Source organism: Zonotrichia leucophrys, chromosome 23 (genome assembly GCF_028769735.1).
Source record: "Zonotrichia leucophrys gambelii isolate GWCS_2022_RI chromosome 23, RI_Zleu_2.0, whole genome shotgun sequence".
NCBI lineage: Eukaryota > Metazoa > Chordata > Aves > Passeriformes > Passerellidae > Zonotrichia > Zonotrichia leucophrys.
The window spans coordinates 4,793,238-4,819,632 of record NC_088192.1 but is presented as its reverse complement, the minus strand read 5'-3'; the positions used below and the strand labels follow the sequence as shown (position 1 = coordinate 4,819,632).

General features: G+C 47.8%; 3 protein-coding genes across 3 annotated transcripts; 1 reads left to right on the top strand and 2 right to left on the bottom strand.

Moving 5' to 3' along the window:
- Window positions 1–300: 300 nt before the first annotated feature.
- PTAFR (platelet activating factor receptor) lies at window positions 301–6,806 on the bottom strand. The gene is made up of 2 exons (XM_064731520.1): window positions 6,649–6,806; window positions 301–3,696 (listed from the first exon to the last, which is right to left on the bottom strand). The coding sequence occupies exon 2, from the start codon at window positions 3,640–3,642 to the stop codon at window positions 2,575–2,577; it is 1,068 nt and encodes a 355-aa protein (XP_064587590.1). The 5' UTR covers window positions 3,643–3,696; window positions 6,649–6,806; the 3' UTR covers window positions 301–2,574.
- A 5,003-nt stretch (window positions 6,807–11,809) lies between these two features.
- DNAJC8 (DnaJ heat shock protein family (Hsp40) member C8) lies at window positions 11,810–22,296 on the bottom strand. The gene is made up of 9 exons (XM_064731663.1): window positions 22,147–22,296; window positions 21,124–21,225; window positions 19,170–19,226; window positions 17,605–17,671; window positions 16,910–17,004; window positions 15,994–16,065; window positions 14,754–14,845; window positions 13,713–13,788; window positions 11,810–12,589 (listed from the first exon to the last, which is right to left on the bottom strand). Exons 1-9 carry the CDS (start codon window positions 22,207–22,209, stop codon window positions 12,467–12,469), a joined length of 747 nt encoding a protein of 248 aa, XP_064587733.1. The 5' UTR covers window positions 22,210–22,296; the 3' UTR covers window positions 11,810–12,466.
- An 82-nt stretch (window positions 22,297–22,378) lies between these two features.
- ATP5IF1 (ATP synthase inhibitory factor subunit 1) lies at window positions 22,379–23,170 on the top strand. The gene is made up of 3 exons (XM_064731664.1): window positions 22,379–22,538; window positions 22,681–22,793; window positions 22,894–23,170. The coding sequence occupies exons 1-3, from the start codon at window positions 22,443–22,445 to the stop codon at window positions 23,030–23,032; spliced, it is 348 nt and encodes a 115-aa protein (XP_064587734.1). The 5' UTR covers window positions 22,379–22,442; the 3' UTR covers window positions 23,033–23,170.
- Window positions 23,171–26,395: the final 3,225 nt, after the last annotated feature.

Below are 26,395 nucleotides of genomic sequence, written 5' to 3'. Positions count from 1 at the left end.
GAATCCGTTTAATTTATTGCGAGATAAATCAGAGTAGAGTAACGAGAAATAAACCCACATCTTAACCCCCAGCCCTCCGGGCAGGAGATCTCTCACCCAGCGCCGGTACGGCAGACATGGCCCGGCTGAAGGAATCCGTTTAATTTATTGCGAGATAAATCAGAGCAGGGTAACGAGAAATAAACCCATATCTTAATCCCCCAGCCCTCCGGGCTGCCGGACTCGGTATTCCCGATTCTCTCCCTCCTCCCCGCAGCGTTACAGAAAGATGAGAAAGTGGGAAAAGTTAAAGGGCAAAAAAACACTTGGGGAACGCACTTTATTTAAAAGATCTTTTGAGGATCCATTTCATTGCAAGGTAAAGCAAAGTAATGCAACATTGCAGTAAGAACAAGAAAGTATTTCCAGGTACAGAAGTAGCAGCTTAGCCTGTATTTTAGAAATGCATTTTTACAGAATAATTAGCATAACATCTCCTGAAGTGGCCCTGGGGCTTTTCTCTCCTCTTATCCTTTTCCTCAGATGCAAGTTTATGTTTGTTTATGTTTGTTCCCTGAGCCCACAGTGCTTGCTGTGGAATAAAGCCTGTTACGTACCCGTGGTAAAGAGCTGAACTGTAAACTCCCACAAGCTTTCCAAGAACCAGTGGAAGATCATGCCAGCTTTCCATGTAAAAATATTTTCCATTTCCTCCGAGAGTTGCCAAGCTCCATCCATCAGGGCTTTAGGGTCTGTGAAATGAGAGCTCCACTATTGCTGGGAGCCAAGGGGAAGGCAGGTCCTCCCCTCTGCCAGCTGTGAGAGCTCCTCATCCAGAATGTGCTCACAGAACAGTGCAGAAACAGAGGCAGATTCTCATTTTCAAATTACAGAAATTGCTCCCTTGCTGTGTGCTGTGGCTCTGCAGATTCAGAGTGCATCTTTGAAGGTGTCTGAGGAGCGTGAGGTACTGGCAAATGTTTATTTTGGGTGGCTATTACTGGAGCAGAGCCCAGGACTAGGAGGGAGATGCACTCTTATTGTGATCAGACTCTGGCACTGGGCCTGGAGTGCAGGGCTGGCCCTGGCAATGGCCTTAGAAAAATAAACATTTTAATTATTTTCCTTACTGGAACAAAGAAGGACAAAAGCTGCCTGAGGAGCTCCAGAGGATACATCTGAAGGGCCTGTATCTCTGCTGGCAAAGCAGTACAAATACTGGTCCTGTCTTTGGAAAGGCTTGAGTTTATCTCTCGTGTTCTTAGGCAGGTATGGGAGAGCTGCTGTCCTGCACATCAATAATTGGTGTCACTGCTCCTGTCATCAACAGACCAGGACATTTAGGGAACCAACAACTGTTGTGAAAACAAGTAAGTTCCCTTCCCTGCCCAATTTCCTGTGCCAGATTGAGCAATTTGGGTTAGAAAAGGAACCCCAAGTGTCTCATGACTGGTAACAGAACTCAGCACCCATGGAAAACCACTTTGCCCTGGGCGTGGAGTGTGTGAATTATTTCTCTGTCAAGTGTCATGACCTAACACTTCACTTGCTGTAGATCAAGAACTAGTCAGCTTCAACAGGATGGAGGAAAAAAATAATGTAATGGCTCTAATCCTCAATTAAATAAATAAGTGCAAAGATACAGAAGCATTTTAAGCTTTTTTTTTTCCTTATCGTAATGCCCATGCTGACCGTAGCCCTCTGTTATCTGGAACCTCCTGGGCAAGACTGGGTGTCTGCAGTCAGTCAGAAATTACTGAACTGAGTGCACAGCCCACTGGCTGGCCAGTTCTGCTTTCACACAGGAAGCCAAGGCAGACCATAGTGTCCTTTGGCCATAATGCTGATCTGGTGGAGGGAGGGGGGAGGTAAGCTAGGGACTGCCAATTACTCTTCCTTTTCTTCCCTTCCCTACTTTACTGACCCAAGATTTGCAAGTAAAGATTCATAATAGCTGCTCCCAGACATCTGTTTGGATCCCAGCAGACCATGTGAGCTGCTAAGAAGGAATGAAAGGATCAGAGGTGCAGATCACTTTGACAGCAGCTGAGCAATTCCATGGACTATGTCCCTTACAGCCACTCAAGAGCTTCATTAGCTCAGACTCTCTTCACCAGACCATGTAAGCTGCTTAGAAGAGCCACCTGATGGCACTCAGAGCTCCATCTGTTCTTCCAGGTCTTTCAGAAGTCCTTTACAGCTCTGATACTGAATCCACTGAGAGAGCTGGGCAGGCAGAGGAGCAGGTTGGTGCTGTCTGGACTGACAGAATGGGTTATTTTGGTACACTCAGCTTCTAGCTGCTCACTGCAGAGGCTCAGTGACAACTTTCATGTTAAAGCAGTCATCTGAGCTGTTCTCAGTGCCCCTGAGAACACCAGCCTGGACTGGAGGAGCTTTGTTGCCAGATTACTGAAGGTTCCAGTTCTGCCCTTTGCATGTGACAGAAGAACTGAGCATCCATTCTTCTGTCTAATGGGAAAAAGAAAATGTAAAATCCTGGTCCTCTGTTGTGTCCCTTGGTAGTTCTTCTTGAGAAAAGATGAGTGAATAATTCCCACCTCTCCACGTGCAATCAGAAAACACCAAGTGGCCCTAGCAGATCCTGATGCCCTCCTCTTGGTGAACGGTGCCCTCAATGATTGTATCAGTTGTTTGCCTGGAGCATTTGCGGCTCCCTCTCATGCTTTTCAGGTTTTCTGAAACGTGCTTCTGGAACTTCTTGGTGAGGAAGCAGTAGATGATGGGGTCCAGCACACAGTTGGTGCTCAGGAGGCACAAAGTCACCTGGTGAGCATCGTTGAGCTGCTGGCGCAGCTGACAGTTCTCCTTCTGCCACTGCTCCAGGACAGTCAGAGTCCAGGGCAGGTGCACGATGTGGTGGGGCACAAAGCTGATGATGAACACGGCCAGCACCGTGCACACCATCCACAGCGCCCTTTGCTTGACGTGGGCGCTCTTCCGTGGGTGCACTGACTTGGAGAACAGGGTCCTGATGATGACAACGTTCCAACCTAGTATTAAAAGGAAAATGATGTAGAAGAGGACGCAGATGATGACATGAATGGCAAGAACAGCTGAAACGCCACCCGTGGTGTCGTAGCGCTCAAAGCACCGCGTGAAATTCTTGGAGTCCACCTCCTCTGGAATAGTATTCTTGTCAAAAAGATAATACAAAGAGCTGCCCACTATTATGATCCAGATAGCTGCTGATAAGTAGATACCTCTTCTCTGGGTGGTCAGCTGAGCAGCTTTAATAGGATTAGTCACAGCTTGGTAACGGTTGTATGTGATGACCATCAGAAAGGCAACAGAAGTGTAGGTATTAACAAAAAAAAACCAGCCAGCCACGTTACAGAGAAACGAAGGCATGATCCAGTCTCCATGGTTGTGGTAGTAAACAATCCACATTGGCATTGTAATTAAGAAGAGCAAGTCAGCTACTGTCAGGTTCACCATGAAAATCTTGATTTCATTGAGTTTCTTGGTGGGGTAAATACGGCTGAAAATCCAGAGAACGTAGCAGTTGGCAACAAAGCCTAGAATGAAAATAATGCTGTAGAAAACAGTGAAGAGGCTGTAGCGGAACTCAGAGTCTATGTGGCATGGAATGTAGAAATCAGCACTGCCTTCTGCACCTTCTTTGCCTTTTCCAGACATCATGGTGTTGAGTGGCCACGTCTGAAGCTCAGTTTCCTGACACAGTTTTCTTCTTACCTAAAAATAGACAGCAGAAATCAAGATGATTGTTTTGGCACCATTGCTAAACCAAAGCCCACCTTTCTTTATCAGTTGTCTATGACCATAGGAGTTCTGCTGATGCCTTGGTTCCAGCCAGACACCTGCCCTGTCTCCTTGGTCTTCTCTTTAATCCCATTTCCACAGCATACAAACCTCTGTGTCTTCATCCAGCATTGTTTGCTGCAGTGAGATCTCAGATTACTCATCTCTAATCATAAAATGCTTTTCTGCATGAAAGTTCTTAGATAAAAGTAATCTGTTACACTTCCCTGTCTCAAGCTTCTTAATCTTTTACTAGAATCAGGCGTGTTTTCTATGACTAATCCTCTCCCTGCATGTGGTTCTTCTTTCTTCCTCTGCCACCTCCCCCATGCCCCTACTTCTCACCGCAGTTCCTGATACTTTTTATCTTCTTTACGCTTATTTTTAAAGGATTCCGGATGTGAAACAGTATGTGATAAAAACCTCTCCCAGAACCCCAGAAGAGTTGGGGTTGGAAAAGGCCTTGGGAGATCACCTGACCAGCCCTTGCTGACGCACATTTACCCGGAGCAGATCGTGGAGGAGGGCACCCAGGCAGGGTTTGAATAACTGCAGGGAAGGAGAACCCACAGCTTCTGTGGGCAGCTTGTTCCAGGGCTTTGTTACCCTCACAGATAAGAAGTTTTTCTCATATTCATTTGGCACTTTCAGTATATGCCTGGTATGGGCACCACCATGTCCTGCTGCTGGGCACCACTGAGAAGAGTCTGGCCCTGTCCCCCTGACCCTCCCTGCAGACACAGACAGACAGACGGGGATGAGGGCCCCTCTCAGACATCTCTTCTCAAGGCTGAACAGCCCCAGCACCCTCAGCCTTTCCTCACCAGAGAGATGCTCCAGTCCCTTCATCATCTCTGCAGCCTCCACTGGACCCACTCCAGGAGCTCCATGGTGTCCTTGAGGGTTTTAATTATAGACTGAGGAGCCCAGAAGTGGCCACTGCACTCCAGATGTGCTGAGCAGAGGAGCAGGATCACTTTCCTCACCTGCTGCTCCCTCCTGCCTCAAAACGTTCTGGATCCTCCCCAGCAGCAGGCAGTGCCAGGAACCCCCATCCCACCCTCTGTGGGCTGGGTCCCCCCCGGGTGTCCTTGGGCTGTTGTTCCTCATTTGCACATTCACACGTTTGCAATTTTCCTCTGCAAATGAGGAAGTCAGCTGGAGCTGGAGTTTGCTCTCCCTTTTTCTGCAGAATTGCAACCTCAGTGCTGCTCTCCAGCCCTTAGGAGAGGAAGGCAGCACTCATCTTCCTGAGGGTGCTGTCCTTCCTCACCCCTCCCAGGTCCCCTAAGGACACAACAATTTCGAGATTTGGACCTTCCCAGGCAGCTGCATTGTGGGCATTGCTGAGCTCCAAGTGTCCCTAAGCTCAGTCTGAGCAGGATGGACACAGAGCTGGCAGAGCTGGGAGCTGGCCCCAGGTGACGTGTGCATTTCTCCTCATTCACCTTGATCTCTGCCACCCTTCTGAGAGCCCCCTGAGCTCCAAAGAGCAGTAGATTATTCAGGTGGGCTTTGTCACAGGGAGTGCAATGTTTGATACACTAGTCTGACATTGGAATAAGGAATAAAAACCTGAGAAGTCCTAATTACCTAAGACCATTAGAGAACTCTTTTTTTTCTTTTTTTTTTTTCAAATATGTGCCATAAATTCACACTGCATCTGCAACACCACCAAATAGCTCTGATGCTTAGGGCTGGAATCTTTGCAATTAAAGGTGATCTATTTCTGTGGCACTAGACCTGAGTATACCAAGAGTGGAGGGAAAAAAAGCAGTTAATGCATCTCTCTAGCAGGATTCATGAGGAGAAGTGCTTACATCAATACATAGGAACAGCTCTTGTTCACAAAGTCCCTTCAGACAGTTCCCCAGGGCACTGTCCACCCACACCTCCATTTCTGGCTCTGCACAGTGGCATGGTGGCCACCAAACTTCGCCCAGGAGCTCTGGTGAACTTCACTGTGTGCAGACTGCACAGCAGCTGCCAGATTTAGCAGATGGGGTGGAAGGGAGAGTGAACATGTATGTCCCTTCACAGCAGGGTTGTGCACAGAAGCTTGAGCCACAGGGCTGTGCTCTGAAATGAGTGAGTGTGAGAACCAGCTCTGTGACTGCTTCCAGTCTCTGCAATCTCTGGCAAAGGTGGTCTGTGGGAGATGGCAGTGCCTTCTCCTGGCCCCAGCACCACCAGAGCCCAGCTATCTTTGCATTAGAGGCTGTGCCAGTGCCAGGGACCTGCAGGGAATCCCAGGAGAGGTGTCCTTTCCTTCTCATGAGCCAAGTGAGATCTTGTACAGAGCACAGCCAGAAGGGAGCACAGCACCATTCCCCAGGGAATTTACCCAAAGCCCAATTCCCTCCTCGGCCTGAGGAAGCCAGGCTGATGTCTCTGGACATTTGTGGTTGCCCTGAGCCCTGGAGTGCTCTGTGGGGGCTCTCAGCCTGTCCTGCTGGGGCAGTTCCCCTTTCTCTGGAGCCTGTTCGTGCTGCTGTGCCAGGACAGAGGCGGGCAGGGCAGGCTCTGGGGGCTGTGGGTGCTGCTCCCTGCTGCAGCAGCAGCCTGTGCTGCCTGGCCAAACCCCCTGAGACTCCTGCCCGAGGCAGTGCCTTGCCCACAGTCCCCCAGCCAGCAATTCCAGCTGGTTTGCACCATCAGCTGCACTGGATGCAGGGCTCAGGGTGGAATTAAGCAGCAGGGTCAGGGCACCTGCCAATCCTGCTCCTGGTCTCTAGACCCTACCATGGGCTGTGCCCTCCCAGTCAGGATTTACTGGCTTACAGATGCAAGCAAGCTTTGCCATCAGCAATAATAGATTCCAAGAGGAATAATACTAATAAATTATTAATAAGTATGAATAATACTAATAAAGTATGTTCTGCTTACCAGAGTTGAAAAAAATTCAGCACAATAGGTCCATCTTCAGCCTTAGCAGCAGTGAGGATTTCACTGAGGATGCTTGGATGTCTCCCAGATGTTATTTTCCCTGCCCTGGGGCTGGGCAGTCTCTGCACTGGCAGCTCTTTAGAGCAGGGCACCAGAATGGGAGCAACTGTAGCATGACTGCAGAGTCACTAGAGGAGAGGAAATGTTGACATCACCAAGGAAATGAGAAATAAAATAGGCTGTAGAGGAAAGGCAATTAGGCGCAGCAAAAGTCTGGAGAGTCCTTAAGGCTTTTTCCTCAGAATATCTGTGCTTCTGATGATCCTGAAAGAGGGCAAAATTGGGATTTTCCTCTAAGTGCAGAATAGGAATCCACTCTGTGTCCCCAGCTGGATTTGAGCCCAGTTAGAGGCTCAACTTTTTGAGCATATTTCTCCCGAACAGATGACTGGCAGAAGAGCTTCCACTTAATAATTTCCAAGAAAGGGACAGGAAATTCCTGGACAGGTTCATTTGGACATGAACATATGTTCATATATGGACATATGAACAGTTCATATATGGACATACAGAAAGGTTCATTTCCTAGCCTTCTCCTTCACACTTGTGTTGGAACTAATTCAGGAATTCCACCATCCCAAGTCTCCCTTTATCTCAGGGATATTCAGCAGACAGAGACACCAGAGCAGGGCAGATTGTTACCTGTCCCATCCACCAACACATGATGGCCACTGTTACCTGTGGCAGCCTGAAGCTCACTCAGCATAGTAATTCAGAGCCACCAGTGGTGAGCACAGCTCTGAAGGTGTGCACCCAGGTGCCAGGCAGGGCCCAGGATCCCCAGGGGAGCTCCAGCCAGGCTGGAGATGTGCAAGGGTTCTGCAAACTGCAGGACAATTCCACGTCCTGCTGCTCTGAACCCCTCTCAGGGTTTGTGCAAGGGCTCTGCAAACTGCAGGACAATTCCATGTCCTGCTGCTCTGAACCCCTCTCAGGGTTTGTGCAAGGGCTCTGCAAACTGCAGGACAATCCATGTCCTGCTGCTCTGAACCCCTCTCAGGGAGAGCTCCAAGCCAACCAGAAGTCCATGGACACCACAATTGGCACCACAGCACAGCGTGGCCAAGGCATTTGGGAGCTCCCTGGGCAGAGAGGAACCCCTGCAATGTGAGGGAGCCCCAGAGCACCTGCAGCACACGGGATGGAAGCCTCGGCAGGGTGGGCTGCACGGGGGGCTGGCATGTGGAGCACGGGACAGCCAAGCTCTGTCTGTCAGGGCACATGAGGGTGAGCTGAGGCTCCTGCAGTGATGCCCCAGAGCTGTGCTGGCATGGAAGCTGCAGCCATCTCCTTCCCTCTGCCACCAGACCTCCTCCCTCCTTTCCCCTTCCATCAGCTGCTGTAAGGATGAAGGAATCTGACCCTTCAGGGATGAGACAGAGCCCCAGCTCTGCCCTTTAGGCTGCTCCTGGGGGTTTAAACTTAAAACCAAACAAGATCCAACCACAGAGGTTGGCTGACAGCCAGTCCAAGTCTCTGGGGAGAGCAGCCAGCAATGTCAGGGCCAAGGGGAATGCTTGCAGGGGACGTAGCAACACTTGACAAATCTTGGTTCACTGTCCTGCCACAACCCAGCTCTTAAGAGGAAATGAAAGCCCGGGGGGTTTTGGGCTGGGGAGGAGCCTTCAAAAGTCTCCATCCTTCCTCTGCTCTAAATCAGCAGATCCCTTTGCCCCCATACAGTGCCCACATCCAGCTCCTCCCTTTGACTCCCTTCCCACCTGGAAGCCCTCTTTCCCTGCTCTCCTGGCCCTGCTGCCAATTGCTGAGCTCTCCAATATTGAGATGCATTTTGCCAGGGGGGCTGGGCTCGTTCAGCACTCCTGGCACTCTGGCTGCCCTGTGCTTGACAATATTTCCTGTTCTTCCTGTCCAGGGAATGCACACACCAGCTGACAGCTCTGACAGCTATGCAAGGCTGAGTTGAGAAAAAACCCATCTTGAAAATTCCTTTACTTTCACCAAGCCAACTTGCAACCTAATAGAAAACAAATAAACTTCTCTTCCTCTGATTCCCATAGATGCTGCTAAGGAGCAGTGATCGTCCTTCAGGTTGTTGTACGTGCTGGATCCCAGAGCAGCTGTTCCAAATTCCACTCTCTGGGGAAAACCTCACACAGGCTGAGCAGTGAGCAGTGGCTGTTCCCCCTGGGTCTGGCACCCAGCAGCATTCATGCTGCCATGGCAGATGCCCAGTGCCTCCTGTAAGCCCCACCTGCCTCTGGCACATGCCCTTGAGGTCGTTTCCTTCTTAGATGCAGCCTGGTAGCAATAACTCACTTTGGATAACCACATGTACATTTCAGAGGGATCAGAAACTCTTGGTTTTGTAAGCAAATATCCAGAGATTTCTTCCCAAGAGCAAGCTACACTGCGTAGGCAGAGCAGAGCTCTCCAAGGAGTGCAAATGGAGGAGCAGCATTTCAGCTGATGGGTCTGTGACAGCAGCAAACAAGGACAAGATGAAACTCCAACGTGCAGCTCGTGACAGCACCAGCCCCTAGCACACAGGTGAGCTTGATCCCTGCTGGTTCCAGCCCCCAGGACACATTCCTGAGTACCAGGATGGGTCTTTGAAAAAGCATGAAATTCTTTTGGAGCTGCAGCACACTCTCAGCTGGTGCTGTGTTACTGTCTGTGAGTTCCCATGAGTTCCCACTACTCACTGAACACTCTGCAGAATTTTCTTTTGCTTGTTGCAGGCTGAGCACAGCCTGTCCCCACCTCCTTACCAACCCTGCAGGAATGTGCCCCCGAGCTGGGCTTGCTCAGCAGGAAAGGAAAACACACCAACCCACGGGCCAGGGACACTCCTGGGCAGGGGCACTCCCTGGGTCCCCTCTGACAGCCAAGGCTGTGCCACAGGGATTGCCCAGACTGGCAGAGAAATGTCCCTGCTGGTAGCTGGGCAGGTCCCCAGCAGTGGGTGAGGCTGGGAGCAGGGCAGCCTCCAGCAGCTTGTGGCTGCACGGGGCAGAGGGGTGAGCTCATGGCCACCGTGTCAGGATGTGTGAGCTACAGCCCCAGGCTGTCACAGCTCTGCTGGGGACAAAAGCCACGTCCTGCCTGAGCTGCCACAGCTGGGACAGTGATCCTGCTGCTCCCAACTGCAGAGACACCTCCTGCCACAGCTGGGACAGTGATCCTGCTGCTCCCAACCTCCTGCCACAGCTGGGACAGTGATCCTGCTGCTCCCAACTGCACAGACACCTCCTGCCCCATCTACTGCCTCCTGTTCCATCTGCCTGCCCAGGCTGGGCAGGGGCTGTGCACAAGTGGGGTGAGGGACCTGCCCTCCTTGAGAGGCTCCAGCACTGCCTCCTCTTCCTCACAGGAGTAAGGTCCAGGCAGGGCTCCTCACCAAGCAAAGGCAGGGTCGTTGTCACTCAGGGGGGGAATGGGACCTGGGTGAGAGCAGCCCCCTCCCATCCCAAGCCCCAAAGGCAGCAGCAGCAGCAGATCCCTGACTCACTGTCACAGTGCTCCTCCTCACCCCAGCCCTGCTTGCTGGGCACACAGAACAAGGAGTCTCCCCACACCCTGCTGGGAGCATGAAGATGTCTCAAAGCCCTTGGCACTGTCTGTGGTGCCACAGCTCACAGATCCACGGGGGACGCTGAGCCAGCCCCTGTCCTGAGCTACCCAGACACAGAAGGAGCTTGTGGAGCTTGGGGAGGGAGGCCTGGGAGAGCAAGCAGAAGGGAAGGGAGAGTCTTACCTTGGGGGCACAGAGCACCTGCTCCAGCTCAGTCACAGACAGACCCCAGCCCACCAGGACTGTGCTGCAAGGGGAGAGACCAGCAGGGCTGAGCCGTGTGTGTGTGTGTGTGTGTGTGTGTGTGTGTGTGTGTGTGCTCCTGTCTGGGAAGAGGCTCTGACAGGAAAGAGGGCGTGGTGCTGGCTCCCAGGTGAGTGACTCACTTCCCTCTTGGCACTTGTGACCTGCTTAGCCGTGCCCTGGCTGCACCCTGGGGCTTGACACAGTTCCTGTGGTCCTTCCTTGGGCAGGCAGCAGACGTGACACACTTGATGGTGAGGGGCTGTCACACTCCTGTGGCACCTGGTGCACACAGGCCAGAGATGGGGTAGCCCAGCCCCGAGCAGCTCCAGGTCAGGGGCACTCCCTGGGGTGCAGAGGTGGTCCCAGCACCCTCAGCAGATCTGTCCTCTGGGCTCCTCATTTCCTTCCAGGTCCCGGGGTCAGGAGGCAGCACAGGGAGTACTTGTTCCAGGGCTTCCATCATGGGTGGAGATTCATCAGGCAAAGTACCAGGAAGGGCAGTGCTCTGCTCTGGGAATCCCCAAATCAGAAAACATCAGCCAGGAAATACTTCAGGCAGGGGCAGCTCATTCCTGTTCCCCTTCTGCAGTACTAAAAGCCCCCCTTGGTCCTTGTGCTCCTTCAGCCTGGGAAGGAAGGGTGGTCAGGGACATGGGGGACCCACTCCTTCCTGCTGTGCCCAGATTCCACATGGGGGCTCCCCCAACATACTCTGTGGCACTGCCATTGCTCAGGTCATGGGCACAACATCCACCTGAGTCACTTAGAACAAGAAATCACATGTTTTTCTGTCTGCTCCCTTTACACCCCCATGGGTTGTTTAACAAAGAAATGTTGTTGGTAACAACTGGCTCTTATTTGGGCAGGAAAGGAAACGTGAGGCTTTTAAAACAGTTCTGAAGGACCAGACAGTCACAAGCCATCAGTGCACAAAGCCCTGGCTGGCTGCAAGCCCTGGAGCTCCCCAGGCACCCAACTGCAGAGCTGCAGCAAACACCCCAACTCCCCAGCCCAACAGCCAAGCTGAACTATGGCTGTCCCAGCCAGGCTGGGATTAAGGCAGCCAGGCTCTGCCAGAGCACAGCCAGAGAATGAGGACAGTTCATGTCCCCTCTGCCTCCAGGCTGGTGACACTGCACTTGGAACAGCTTGGGCAGCTTAAAAGGGATGTGGAGAACTGGAAAGGCAGAGAGCTGGCACCACAGTCTGAGCCTGGAGAACAGGTTCATGCTGAAAAGCAGCAGCATCTCAGCACTGACAGCACTCCACTCACACTCTTGCTATTGCATTTTTTAATAATTCCAAGGAAAAAAACGGTAATTTGGGTAAAAATTTATTTTACATACAGACCATTAGAGCTTAACTATTAATCAAGAGAAGTTATTTTCCTTTATAGGAAGTGACCAGCTGGTCTGAGATTAACAGAAGTCTAAGCCTGAGAGCTGGGATTTTAGTCTGGAAATCAGATTTTGGGAGCAGGTTCCTTCCAAGCACCACTCAATGCAGTGAGGAGCTGCAGGAGTGAACTGCAGGCCAGCTGCACTGCACAGTGCTGGAAGGATTTTCCCAGAGTCACTCCAGATCCTTCCCAAGCTGAACCTGCTGAGAAAGATGCTGCCTGGAAGGGTTTGGATGCATCTCCAATATTTTGTTCAGCTCTCAAACTAGAAACAGAAGTGGTGAAAGAGCACAGTCTGTGTGAAGTACAAAACACTGAGTTACAGGGCAGCAGACACACGGGACAGCAGGAATGGCAGGGACTCTCCTAAGCCAAGAGTTCTACGTGGAGCAGGGCCCTGGCTGGGCTCATTCTCTGGCCCTATTCAAACAGACAGAGTACAAAAAATACTTGGACTGATAATTAATTGTACTGGAAACAAACAGTTCTACTAAAAAGCAAATCTTACTCTAGGTGCCAATGAGTCCTTAAAAGCAGAGAAGGGGCTGAGGAGCTGCACTTGGGCAGTGCTTCCAGGATCATTCACGCTGCTCCATTTTTACTTTGGGAGGTCTCAGGAAGGTCCTGTTTTTCTTTTCTTTCTTCCCCTTTGTATTTGCCTGGAAATTCCTCCAGCTGTCCACACGGCCATCCCGACTTTCCTGGGAACAGCAGGGAGGAACAAGGGAGTTAACAAGTGCAATAACCAAAGCACAGGCAGGACAGAGTTCAGGAGATCAGTGGCACTTTCCCCTGATCCAGCACACAGCCCCTGGCAGGCAGGACACAAAGACACTGGGAAGAGCCAGAGCAGCAACAAGTGAGCTGACACACACCTGTATAAGCACTGTGCTGGATTCTTGTTTCACAAACCACCAGATTGGGCTGGGCAGTTCTTACTCTCTACAGAATTCTCAAAGGAAACAAATCTCTCAAATGGATGTTCCTAATCTGCCAACCTTTCTGTGCCTTAACTCCTCCCTCTCCTGGTGCTACAGGACAAACAGAGAAGGGAAATGTACTGCTGCCTTCTCTCATGCTTCTTGCTCAAAGTCTCATCACATTGATACAATGAGAAATTTGCACTTCTCTCCTCTCCCTGCCCTACTTGCCAAGCAGCAGAAACCTTTCCTGAGGAGGAGAAAAAAAACAAAACAGAAACCAAATCAAAAAAACAAAACCCACAAAAAAAGTCCTAAACCCCCAAATCTCCCCACAAAGCTAAACTATGATCTCTGCAGGCTGAAGATTTCACAGCAGGACACAACAAGTCCAGGAATTATCTACTTTACAGCATGTGATCCATCCACTCCAGGCCCACCTCTGCAATAGCAGAGCTGCAGATGAGCAGCTCTCTGCTTCCCTGCCCCCTTTCCCCTGGCAGCATGGGAGAGGCCCAGCACTAGCAGGGATCTGGATGCTGGAGCAACCAGACTGGAAAGTACCACAACAGTCCACACAAACACTTTCCACATTAGGGTTTAATGGTCACCAGTGACCTGGGCTAAGCAGCAATTCTATTTTACAACTAAAGATAAGAATGAACTGCTGACAGAGATGAAAAAATAGCACATCTCAATTTACCAGACCTGTTTCTGCATAGGTGATACCAAAGCCCTACTGATGGACTCTTCTCCACACACATGAACAAACCCAGGCTGGTGCAGATCTATGAAATTCTCTTACAGACTTGTATACAAAATGTCTCTCATCTCTCTAGGGGCACTCCCTGCAACAAGGACAGGAATTGCTGGGGCCTGTTCTGTAAGCTGAAGTGCTGAATACCTCAAAGTTCTTCTGCCATTCTCGTTCTCGTTTGGCTTTCTCCTGTGCTTCAATTTCCTCTTCCCTCTGCCTCTTCCTGGAAGGGAAAGCACAAAAGTTATGAACCCACAAGCATCCACTTTAGAAAGCAAGGTAATATTGTCAAATCATCTTGGAAAGCTCCTCTAATTTTTTGGCAGATTACAGAAGAGATAAATATGCACACCCAAGATAGCACAGCAAATACAGTTTGGTTTCAAATTTGGAAGAGCAGTGAGCAGAGGAGATGGTTTGGCCTCACTGATAGCAAGATGACAATTGACAACTGATAATTAAGGGGTTGGCTTCTCTTGTTCAGCAAAACAAGCTGCACTTCTTCATCCAAGAAGCTGGACACCACTCTAGTGGTAAGTCTCTAAAACTGTTGAGGGTACACGTTCTGAGAAGTTAATAAGCACTTCAGCATGCAAAGTACAAATTAAATTTTTAACCTCCTACTTTTCTCCTGTAAACAAAAGCAACATCCTGCAGCCATCTCCCACCTCAGTGACCAGCACAGAACCCTGCTGCAGGAAGTGTGCTCACAGTGAGCACGTGATCAAATCACCCAAATTAGTTCAGCATCACACATGCCACAGGGTATTTCTGGCATTTAAATAAAATTAAAAATCAATCCTCTGCAAGCTAACAGCATGCAGAATTGTGTCACCATTTCACTGTTGTGGCTGGCTTCCATGTGTGCACATAAGAGAATACAACCACATAAAATAAATTGACATCTTCAGCAGGAGGGCAAATTTCCTGTGTGTTTTCCTCAAGCACAAGGCTCTACAAACCCACAGGCTACCAGAGATGTGGCAGAATCCATTATTGGCAACCAGCTTGACAGGACCCTTGTTAATCTAATCCAAGGTCCTGCTTTCAGCAGGAGGTCAGACCAGATGATCTCCAGAGGTTCATTCCAATTTAGGCTATTCCAAAACTCTCTGATGCCATATCTTCTCTGAGGAAGCATGAGGTGGAAGAAGAGCCTGAACTGCACAAGTGGAATGTCATTCATACCTTTCATGCATTTCTTTTGCTTCTCTTTCTTTCCTCTTAATTTCCAGTTCAGCAAAGAGCTTCATTGTCTGTTTGTACACAGCTTGTTTGAACTGTAAAACACAAATCCAGTCTTAAAATAATTCCTGTGAACACAGTTAAAGTCTGGTTTACATACAAGTGTGTGAAGCTAAAAAGAAAGCAAACCACAGGTGTGCCCACATAACCCCTGTCCTGCCCTGACAACAGCAGCAGCACACAGAAATGTATAAACCACTGCTGACTAAATTCTGGTCCTGCCACCAGGAAACAATTGCATATTAACCTCATATTAGTCTCATTTTAATTTGTATTCATGAAGCTGTGCCTAAACAGAACTGTTCACTTCAAATTCTCTTATTTTTGAGTTAAGTCTTGCATTGTTACATTTGACAAAAAAGGGCAAAATGGTCACTGTTTTAGAGAGTAATTTTCCAGCAGATCTTCTTGATGTGTTGTAAAAATCTAGCATTGGCTTCCCAGTAGGAAATCAGTATGCTTAAACCAATCTTCATTACTAAAGAAGAGCAAGAGACTTCTGAAAAATGAAAAATAGGATGGTTATGGGGTTACTGTGGTGATATCAACAGGAAGAAATCCCTTTCTAGGAAAAAAAGGGCAATGAGACCATTGAAGTCAATGTTTGGTGATCACCTATCATTGTTACAGCCTCTCATGGCTGGGCTTCTCCAGGCTAAAATCCAGCTGAGAAGAACTAAGTGATGCCATGCCATTTTTAATTCAAGGGGTTTCACATCTGTTCCTCAGTGCTACATGAATGAAACACATGAAACTGCTCTCATTAAAAAGTCACAGGCTCATTTTAGCCACTCTGCAGTGAGTGCTTCATGTGCCTCTGCCAGCAGCAGGAATGCCACGGTTCCAGCATCAGAAGACAACAAGAAATTCAATTTAAAAAAAAGTGCATAATGCACAAGCAATGAAAACTTGTTTTGAGAAAAGAACAGGGTATTTTGATCTATATAATCTCACAATATATTTACTCTTTACACTACAGTGAAGCTATTTTCCACAGCACACAGGTATCACCTGACACATGATACTCTACAGTGCCTAGCAGAATTTGTTCTTCTCTAAATGTAAGGGTTTACAGCATTTACAACACAGCCATTCTAATGAATACTTCTGTACTGGCTTTCAAACTTAATTCCTCAAAACACATTTTGTACTCTCCAGTTTCTCTGAACACAGCATGACTTACAACTTCAGGATCGTCCTCCTCTACAGTGGGAGGTTTTCCATCCTTCTTCAGCTGCTTCTTTTTTTCTTTCACCTAATGATTAAGAACAAAAATAAGAGCCTTAAAAATTGTATAGGGCTTACATAATTTTATCCAAGTGGTTCTGGATTTCTATTCCAATGTACAGAAAGTACTCTGTTTTTCACTGATATTTTGTTTCACACCAAACTCTCCTAGGCCCAAACCCATACAGATTACTATCACATGAACTGTAGTAATTTAAAATACTATGTTGGATAATATTCCTCCAACATAATCCCTTTTGGTTTCTTGATATTGAATGTATCTTGAATATATTCTTATTCAATATACACCATCCAAACCAGCACTAAGTTTATTTTGCTTCATGATATTCAAGTGACCAACAACAAACAGACCCTCAAGTGTTCCTTGTGTTAAGAGTATCTGAGCTCTCCCATATCATTTGCTTCCTCAAGCTTTCTGTGTTTTAATCCACCCACATCACTCTAACTTCTTGGCCAATGCAATGCAAGCTCCTTTTCTTATCTTATAGGTCAATATCCCCCAAAGTTCCCAGTCTCCTGCTGTCACCACCTATTCTCTTCCACCCACACATATCTGAACTGCATCATTCATTCATAGACTTGGAAAAAAATATTTAGGTCAGATCACGTGGTCTGACCTGATTATTTCAAGTACTGAATTTCACTGAATTATCTTGCACTGAGCTCAACAGCAGTCCTGGACACTGCTGTGAAGAGCTTGGAGCCCACCTGCACAGTGCCATTATGAGGTTTGCTCAGCTTAGTCACCTAAACATGAAGCAAGTGTAGCAAAAAGCAAAATATGAATGATTGAATATGAATGATTGATTACCTCTCACCCCCAACTCTGGATGCTCCCACAGAATACTCACAGTGTGTTCCACATATTCCTTTCCAGCCTGTATCACATCCAAGGCTCTCTTCTTTTGCTCCTGATCTAGCAGCAGCTTGTAAGCTTTATCTACAGCTAAACAAAAACCATCAATATTAATAGCACCAGCAGTCATGTTCACAAGGCATCACAAGACTGCCACTTGTTGGCATTACTAATTTTGCTTCTAGAATTTGTGGAGGTCATTTGTTTTGCAGTCTGTTTTAGTTGGTTTTATTTTTTTTTCATATTAAATACATCTAGGAAAGTGATAACATGATTAATTGAATGAGTTTTGGGGTACAGGAACTGTCTGGTACCTTCTGGGGGGAGCAGGTGAAAGCATCATTCCTCCCAGCTGTATTTATGGGCATGAACACCTCACTGTGATTTCCTGCCTGCACAGCACACACCTAAAACCATCCCTCTACTTCTGTCCTATGGTCTTTGAATAAAATCTAAAGCAATATTAAACAGTTTTTCTTCAACAATCCCACACCCTCCTAAAGATGTCTGTCCTTGTGGTGACATGACAATGGCATTGATGCCACCTAGTGCCACCTGCTGAAATGCCACCACCTCCCACAGCTGCTGCTGCCACAGCTAAAGCATCTCTGCAGCCCTTCTGTCCCCTCCACACTAATGAATTTTTAGCACCACAAAAGCTGCCACTGCTAACCCAGAGCAGAGTATTACCTTCAAATGCCTTCTGGGCTCTATCTGCATCATCTTGGTTTTTGTCTGGGTGCACCAATATTGACAGCTGCAAGAAAAAGGATTTTGCTATCAAGAGCATGGTAAAACATGAAGAGTATTTCAGAGATTTTTGAGAAAGGGAAATAGAAAGAATCCAAAGAGATCACATTCATTTGTACATGGACAAACCAGCTGACAACATGCAGAAGTGTGTGCCAGTACAAGCTGAAAGAACAAACAATCCTTGTAACAAACAGGCTGTCCAAGAAGAGCTGCCCTTGTGATGAGAGGAACAATTTAACACTCCTCAGCTGATATGAACCCCTTGGTCATCAAAGATTTTATCCTTGGTCTTGACAAGAAAAAAACCTAAAAAGATTATCCTCAACCAAAGTCTCTCAAGAAGTTCTCCAGCATGCCCAAGGCTGTCCAAATACCAAACTATTTAAGAGTTGTCATTTTTCCTTAGGCTGCTTTACTGAAAATTAAGAAAACTTCTACCTGGCAGAGACAGGAGATAGATCACTACAATCCTGAGGGGAACTCTAACTGGGCTGGAAACCACATCCTCCACATTCCCCTTTCAGAAAGTTATTTAAAACTTTCCATATGGCCTCTTTTGAATTTTTTTATAGACCTTTTATTTTTGCCATTGCTGTACAGAGCAGCAACTGAAACTGCTTTAGTGTTAAAGAATACAAAATAACCACTTTTGGAACTGTACAGCTGCCAGTTTGTGAAAAGGTTTGCCTTTAGTCCTGAACAGTTTAGCCAGTGCCTTTTGTCCCCTTTGTTGACTGTTCCACATTCTGCACTTGGGTGTTTGATTTCTGCACTTGGGTGTTTGATTTCTTCAATGCACAATTCCATGCACATTTTTCATTTCATTACCCTGAACTCAAAACATCTCCCTGTACTGTTCTACCAGCCCAAAGCTGAGAATGTCATACTTTATTTATTGTCTTGTAGGAGTGAGAAGCCAACAATAGACCCAAAAGTTATCCCTCTCACTTCCCACACACAGGAGGAGCCCATATCCTGTTCCTCTGCCCCCACAGCATTTTCCTGTCTAGAGACACTCACACCATCAATTCAGGTGGAGGCTGCAGCCTGCAAACACTGTTTCTTTGCTGTAGGCACTGATTAAACTCAAAACTTTTCCTGCAGCTCTGTCAGAGGCAGGCTGGGGTGATGTTTCCTGTAAGCAGGGCAGCCTCTTTCCCAGGTAACCAAGCCACTGAAAATTACCATGGAAATTCTTAAACCTCAGAGAAAATCTGGATCCAAGTCCAGATATCTGAGAAAAATACTTTTTGATCTTCCTTTTGAACTGAAGCTCAAGAGGCTGATCACACATGGCACAGGCAAAGCAGCCCAGCATGCCTGGACCAGGGACACTGCTGCAGCTCTCCCCTTGTTGATACAAGCATTGCTCTATGAATTTCTGCCAAAAATAGACACCCCTCTACCCAGAGACAGCTTTACTACCATTTTTCTTGTGCACAAACTCTACAGCATTTCTACTTCCCCTCCCTGAACTCTGAGTGCAAAAGCTGAGTGAATACCTGTCGGAATCTTTTCTTTATCTCCTCATCTGTGGCTTCAGGATCCATCTGCAGCACCTAAAAGAGACCATGAAAGCAGAGCAAGTTTGATGCTGCTCTCCATGTTTCAGGTTCTTGTCAGCAAGCTCTAACACTCTCATGAGGAGTGGCTGAAGTCACTTGGTTTGCTCAGCCTGAGGAAGAGGAGGCTGAGGGGAGAACTCATTACACCCAACCATCCTTCCAAGGGAGCTCAGGGGCTGGCACTGAGCTCTTCACTCTCATGGCCAGGGACATGAAGAAACTGCATGAAACTGAGTCAGGGGAGGTTTAAGTTGGAGGTTAGGGAAATATTCCTCCCCCAGAGGGTGCTGGCACTGCCCAGGCAATGGGCACGGCCCCGAGGCTGCCACAGCTCCAGGGATGCCCAGGCTGGGCTTGCTGGGGGCTCTGGGCAGGGTTTGGCTTTGGGATTGATCATCCCTGTGGGTCCCTTCCAGCTCAGCACATTCCATGGTTGTGTGAGAGTGAGGGATGGGGGAGATGAAGGATGGGGCAGAAATTTGGGCAGCACTGCAGGGATGGCCAGGGTGGGGCTGTTGGGGGGTCTGGGCAGGGTTTGGGGTGGGACTGGATCATCCTTGGGGTCCCTTCCAGCCCAGGGTGGGGTTGTTGGGGTGTCTGTGCAGGGTCAGGGTTTGCACCCAATGATCCTTTCAAGCCAGCCCATTCTGTGATTCTGTGCCACTTGGTTCACTGGCACACAGACACACACCAGAGAGCTCACCCCACGACATGAATTTTCACCCAGTAAAACAGAAACATTTCACAATCTTTCTGACATTTGTGACACTACTTTTAGCAGTGCTAGATTCCTCTGGCTATGCCAAGGTCTTGTGTAGACAGCCATGATCCATAAATGGGTCTGAACCTCCAACCAGTCCTGTAGCAATGCTCAGTCTGACAGAAACAAAAGTGTGTGGTGGCTTGGGGACAATGCCAGGCCACTCAGAATGCTGGATAGGAAACACACTTTTAAATAAAAATGTATTAATTTTATCATTTTGAAAGAAGACACTAGAGTTTTACTGTTTGGTTTCCATGAGTGACACCACTTGTTTATTGATCTTTACAGGTGTGGCAGAGTTTAGGAACTCTTTTGTGAATTAATTTACTGAACATAAGATTTAAGCAACAAGTGAGCAGATGCTGGTCTGACTCAAAGAATCTGTAAATAAAAACCATTCTCCCACAGGAAAGCTACAGTCTACCCTGAAACAGCTTTCTTAATTTACTTTTTAAGTATTAAGACCTGTACAAAACTGAACATTGTCAAAGTGAATGTGCTGACTCATCTGGCTGAACTGAGACTACAAAAGCACCTGAGGCTTGAAAAAGGCAGTGAGGATGAACCAGGAAGGAACACACCCAGGGAAAGCCAAATCCAGATAAATATAATATTATTTGTTATTGTTTATTTACTGCCTTCCTCAGGCTTTCCTGCTTACTAAGACTTTATAATTGATTGTAACTGGAATCAAACCCTATAAAGTGCAAGGGGATTGTCCATCACCCAATGGTTCCTCACTGGTGTGACCACTGAGACCTTTTCTTACTCTATCCACTACCCAAGTTCAGTGGGATGAACACCCAAAATAAAACACCCAACTCTAAATGCTGAATTAAGACAGCAATGACCAGAACCTGCCAAAATGCCACCTCCAGCTGCTCCCTTCCTGTTCAGAAAGTACCCAGCCAGATTTTCCAGTGCTGCTGCACGAGGGAAATGTGACAACAGAGTTTGTCCTGCCATCAAACACTGAGAAAGACACAAACACCATCCTGCTGTCCTCTGCAAACCTTCTGCACACTAATCTGTACCCAGGGAAATGTCTTCTTTCCTTATGTTGTCTTTTACTGGAATAAACACTCAGGAAAAAAAGCTCATCCATCAATTCAGAATGTTCAAACTAACCTCAAAAGGGTTCAAGTTGAAATATGAAGATCCAGGTCGGGTCAGCCGGTCAATTTGGTTTTTTGATGTTAAAACAGAATCTCGTTTTTCAATTTGCTTTACCTGAAGAACAGAGACACCTGTATCAACTGACCATCACAAAATCCATACCTGTTCATTCATGCTGTTTGTATACAGTCATCCTTGTCCTGTACTACAATTCATAATGCCCCTTGCTTACCCCAACCTGTAGTTATTTTTTCAGGCACTAACAGCACATATTAGCACTAGCAGCACATTTTTTTTGCCTTTTCAACAGCCCAACAGTATTTTCAACATCACATTTTATCTATAAAACGTGCTGCAGAACAGTTCTGTTTGTTCCTTCCACGGCCTTCTCCACAGCTTCCCTCCTCCCCGTGCACCTCCAGCAGTTCTGTGATTCCTTGGAAACCACGGCGTTCTTGCTTTTAACCCCTTGTTGGCAGTGCAGCCCTTTAAACACGTTAAGTGACTAATGCAAACACACAAGCCCGCTTTTAATAACCACACGTTATTTCGTTCAGTTTTTACCCTTCACTGTACCGCACCGACCAAACCATGTATTTATATTTAACGTTCACCTTTATTTAAACAAACGTGCATACTTTTTGCATTTCCTACAGCCCAACAGTGTTTTTAACATCACGTTTTACCTATAAAAGATACTGCAGAACAGTTCTGTTAACACAATAGAATTTCTCCACAGCCGTGCGTTCCCTCTCCCCATGCCCCTCAGGAGCGCGTTCAGGCCGTGCCCGGAGCAGCGGGCCCGGTAGAGGGAGGGGACCCAGGCCCTGCCGGTGACAGCTCGCCCACAGCGAGGCCGAGCGGGACCGCGAGCGCACCGAGGGCCCCGGGGCTGAGGGAGGGCCGGACCGAGCGCCAACCCACCGGCACCCGCCCCCATAGCGGCTGGGCCCGTCCCGCCCGCCGGCGGCCCCCGAGCCCGGCGCGGCCCGGCCCCTCCCGGGCGCAATTCCCGGGGCACGGGCCGTAGCGCACCTCGTTGTAGAAGGTCAGGAACGCGTCCTCGGCCGCGCCCGCGCCGGGCCCCGCCGCCGCCATCGCCGCCCACACGTGACCGCGCCGTCACCACACGTGACCGCGGCGCGCGCCGCAGCGACAGGCCCCGCCCCCAAGCGGCGCGCGCGCGGGCACGGGGCTCGGCCTTGTGACGTCACAGAGGCCGCCCCACCGCCGGGCCCTGAGGGCGGGAGGAGGGGCGGGGCCGCGGCTGCGCAGGCGCGGTGGGGCGGGCCCGCCCGGCGGCCCGTCCGGCGCTCCAAGGGCAGGCGGCGATGGCGGCCGTGGCGGTGGCGGCGGCGCGGGGCGGCCTGCGAGGGGCTCTGCTGGCGCAGCAGCAGCGCTGGAGCTCGGGATCGGGCGCGGACCAGGTGCGTGTTCCGACAGTGCCCCTTTTGTCCTCCGGCTGTCCCTCCCTTTGTCCGTTCTCCCCTCTGTCCCTTTGCCCCTCCGTCATTCTGTCGCTCTGTCCCTCTGCCTGTCCTCCCGCGCTCACCGCCGTCTCTCCCGCAGCTGGGCGAGCTGGGAAAAGGCGCCGGGAAGGGCGGCGGTGGCGGCGGCTCCATCCGCGAGGCCGGCGGTGCCTTCGGGAAGAAGCAGGCGGCCGAGGAGGAGCGGTACTTCAGGTGAGGGGCCCGGCCTGCGGAGCCGCTCCCCGCGGGCCCGGGGCACGGCCCGGCCGCCTCTGGGCTGTGGGGCTGCACGTCCTGCCCTCCTCTCTTGCAGGGAAAAGGAGCGGGAGCAGCTCTCTGCCTTACGGAAACACCACGAGGAAGAGATTCACCACCACCAGAAAGAGATTGAGCGTCTGCAGAAAGAAATCGAGCGCCATAAGCATAAGATCAAGCAGCTTAAAGATGACTAAGCTGGTGCTGTTGTTGAATGTGCATGGCCAATACTGATCATGGTGTAAATCAGCGTGAAGACTGTATTTTTTGGTCAACATAATCCAAATCCATACAATTATGGTCTGCAACAACATCAAATAAACTACTCAGTCTCACTTTCTTGCTCAGTAACTGTTAATGAAAACAAAACATATCAACCTCACTATCTGGTTTTAAGCTTCATTTTCTTCCAAAGTAAAGCTGCACTCTTGAGTAGGCAGGCCTGTATAGAACTATTTTTTAGATTTGCATGAAATAAATGACCTTTTGTACTAAGTGGGATAACTAAAGTTGCAGGAAGAGTTGGGAGAAAATGGTACGTGTGTAGCAATCCATTCACAGAGAAGTAACTTTGTTTCAAGTAAACTTTGTGTCCTAGAGGGTGTTATCTCCACTGAACTAGTAGGAGATTAAAACAAAAGGTTCACTTGTTGCACTTAGTGTTTAGTGCCATAAATTGAGAGAGGAAAACAGTATTCATAAACAGAGAGAATAAAGTGTTCAAGTTATCTTGTGGAGGTCCTAGTTCCTGGAGCAAGACAGCAGAGATCCTGACTTCATGTGAATGTTCTTTTCCACAGCTGCCCAGTAGATTTGGGGTTCTTTTTTCCTGTCTCAAATTCTCTGTTCCTTAGCTAAGTCTCTTTCCAAAGAAGGATGGATTAAGACTAATTTTATGCAGTTTCAATCAATTTTGACATTTTAATGTAGGAAACTCATCATAAAACACACAGTAAGTGACCTGAAACACTGACAAGAAGGGGACTTTCTGTATCAACAGGCAGGTAAGAACAGAATTGTTCTGTCATCCCTGTCATGTGTAAATCTGCCCAAACAGGTTTCCAGTGCAGCACTGCTGAGAGCTGCCTGTGTGACAGTGAAGGGTGGCAGTGACACTGAGCTGGGTGGGTCCTGCCTGGAACTGCCCTGTCTGAAAGTGCAGGAGGCAAATGGTGCCTTGGATGGTGAAAGTGGTTTAAAGGGTGTGGCTGAAGGTGCCCCAGTTTCTCCTGTGTTCCCTGATACATCCCCAGCCAGCTGCTCCCTTTGGGCTGCCCTCCCTTGCTGAACATTGCAGGTAGTGGCACATCTTGTCTGCAAAGTGACACCCCTGTCACTGCATGCCCTTAAACACTGTTCTTCAATGGAGATGTCACCCATGGGATCAGCCCTGGAGTGTCCTTGCCTGGCTGTGCTCAGATGTGAGAGATGGTGTGGGGAGTTCTGCCAAGGCTGTGCAAGCTTCCCTGGGGGCTTTGTTCCTTTTAGTTTGGGCTAATTAACAAATTATGGGCACCTACCCCACCTGTCTGAACCTGGTGAGATGAACTGAGTCATGAAAATATATATTTTTTGAACATGAGTATTTATATATATAGTAAATATATATTATATATCATAAAATATATTATAAATATTATTTATTATTATAAATAATATAATATTTACATACAATATTATATATAATATATAATTATATAAACAACATAAATACAACATATAATTATAAATAATTATATATTTATATATAATAATTATATATGATAATATATTATAATTATATTATTTATAAATAATAAAATATGAATGTTTTAATATATAGTCATATATATTACTGTATATATAGTATATATAAATATATAAATATAAATATAGACATACTATATATAAATATGTATAAATATAAAATTTATATTTATATATTAAAATATAAATATATACTATACATAAACATATATTATATAAAAATATATGTACTATATAAAAATATATAAACTATATATAAATTATATAAATATATATACTATATATATTTTATATATAATATATATACACTATATTTTTATATATATGCACTATATATTTTTTTAAATATATACTATATATACTATTTAAAAATCCAATTTTTTACCCTTTTCAGAATGTTTCTCCTATTGTATCTGTCAGCTGGGGTTGGCTTCCCCAAAAGCTGCAGAGTCACTGGTGAGAAATTTGGCACAACAGCTTCAGTGGACTGTGGAGAGCTGGCATAAATATTAGGACAACTCTGTATTCAGAAGGGAACAGATGAGGGTTGAAATTCACATCTCTGGGTTTTATTCTGCATTTGGGTGCACTAACTGTGCCATGGAAGCTCAGCCACAGAGCCTCTGCCCAAGCACCTGTAAGGGAGGGGATTTGGAGCTTTGTGATCTCCTGTGCCACAGACAGAGGTGTCACAAACTCTCTGAGGTCCCTCAGGGTTGCAGTGTACAAGTCAGTGCCTTGCTACAGCACAGGGATTTTTGGCCACCAGCAAATGGCACAAACATTTGAATGCCTTGCAGCAAGCAGTTTGGGTTCACTCACCACTCCAGGGCTGTGGAGGGAGAGGTGCCAGCTCCAGAATCCTGCTGCAGGATTCCAGAGCAGGAATGCTGGGGAGTAAAACAAGATTGCACCTCAGACCTGGGTGAGTGCTGGGGAGTTAAAAAGGCACAGGATGTCTGTACACCTTCCAGGATAACCCCTCAGTCCATGAACCTGGAAGACAGGGCTCAGATTTCTTTTGGAAAGCTGCAAACTTCTGCCATCTGCTTCCAGCAATTCTGGTTGAGAGCGACCAAAGCCAAAGCTGATGTTTGAGACTGGGGAGGCTGCAAGGATAGAGCTGAACTCAGACCACAGGTCACAAAGGGACTGATTGTTCTGGGTTTCCTCAATCACTGTGGGATGGCTGATGGCATGACTTGTCCCTGCTGTGTCCCACAGGCACAGGGGGACACAAAGGAAGGGATTCTTCTCTCTTCTCTGCCAGAACTGCTGCATCTTGGTTATTTGCTTCAGTTCTTCAGGGTTGGACTGACCCTATTCACAACACCCTGACTTCCCACAGCCACCTACAGCACAGAAGTTTCACTTGTTGGACCAGCCTTTATGTCTCAATGAGATGCTTTTATCCTTCCTTAACACCAGATTGTCTGTACTGTGCTCCTAAAGATCACAGCCCAACCCTGCACGGCCACTGCAGGAGCAGGAAAAGTGCAATTTGTTTTCAGCTAAAACTCAGCTGGTGATTTTTGCTGCAGCAAACAGAAGCTATTTCCCAAAGTTTGTGCTGGATCCTACACAAATGTGATGGAAATTGCCAAGAATCTTTAGCTCAGGGATGGGGGAAAAAATGAAAAGAAAGTGAGATCTAAGATCTTCAGCAAGCTGGTTTTAGTGCAAGGCACCCAGGTAGCCCCGTCTGGTCTCTTTGGGCCTTTTTGTCACACCCAACCTCCCCAGTCCAGAGCAGATAAAGGGAAAGAGACAAGACAAAGACAAAGTGTGTTTTCCTAAAAATCAAATAAACTGTC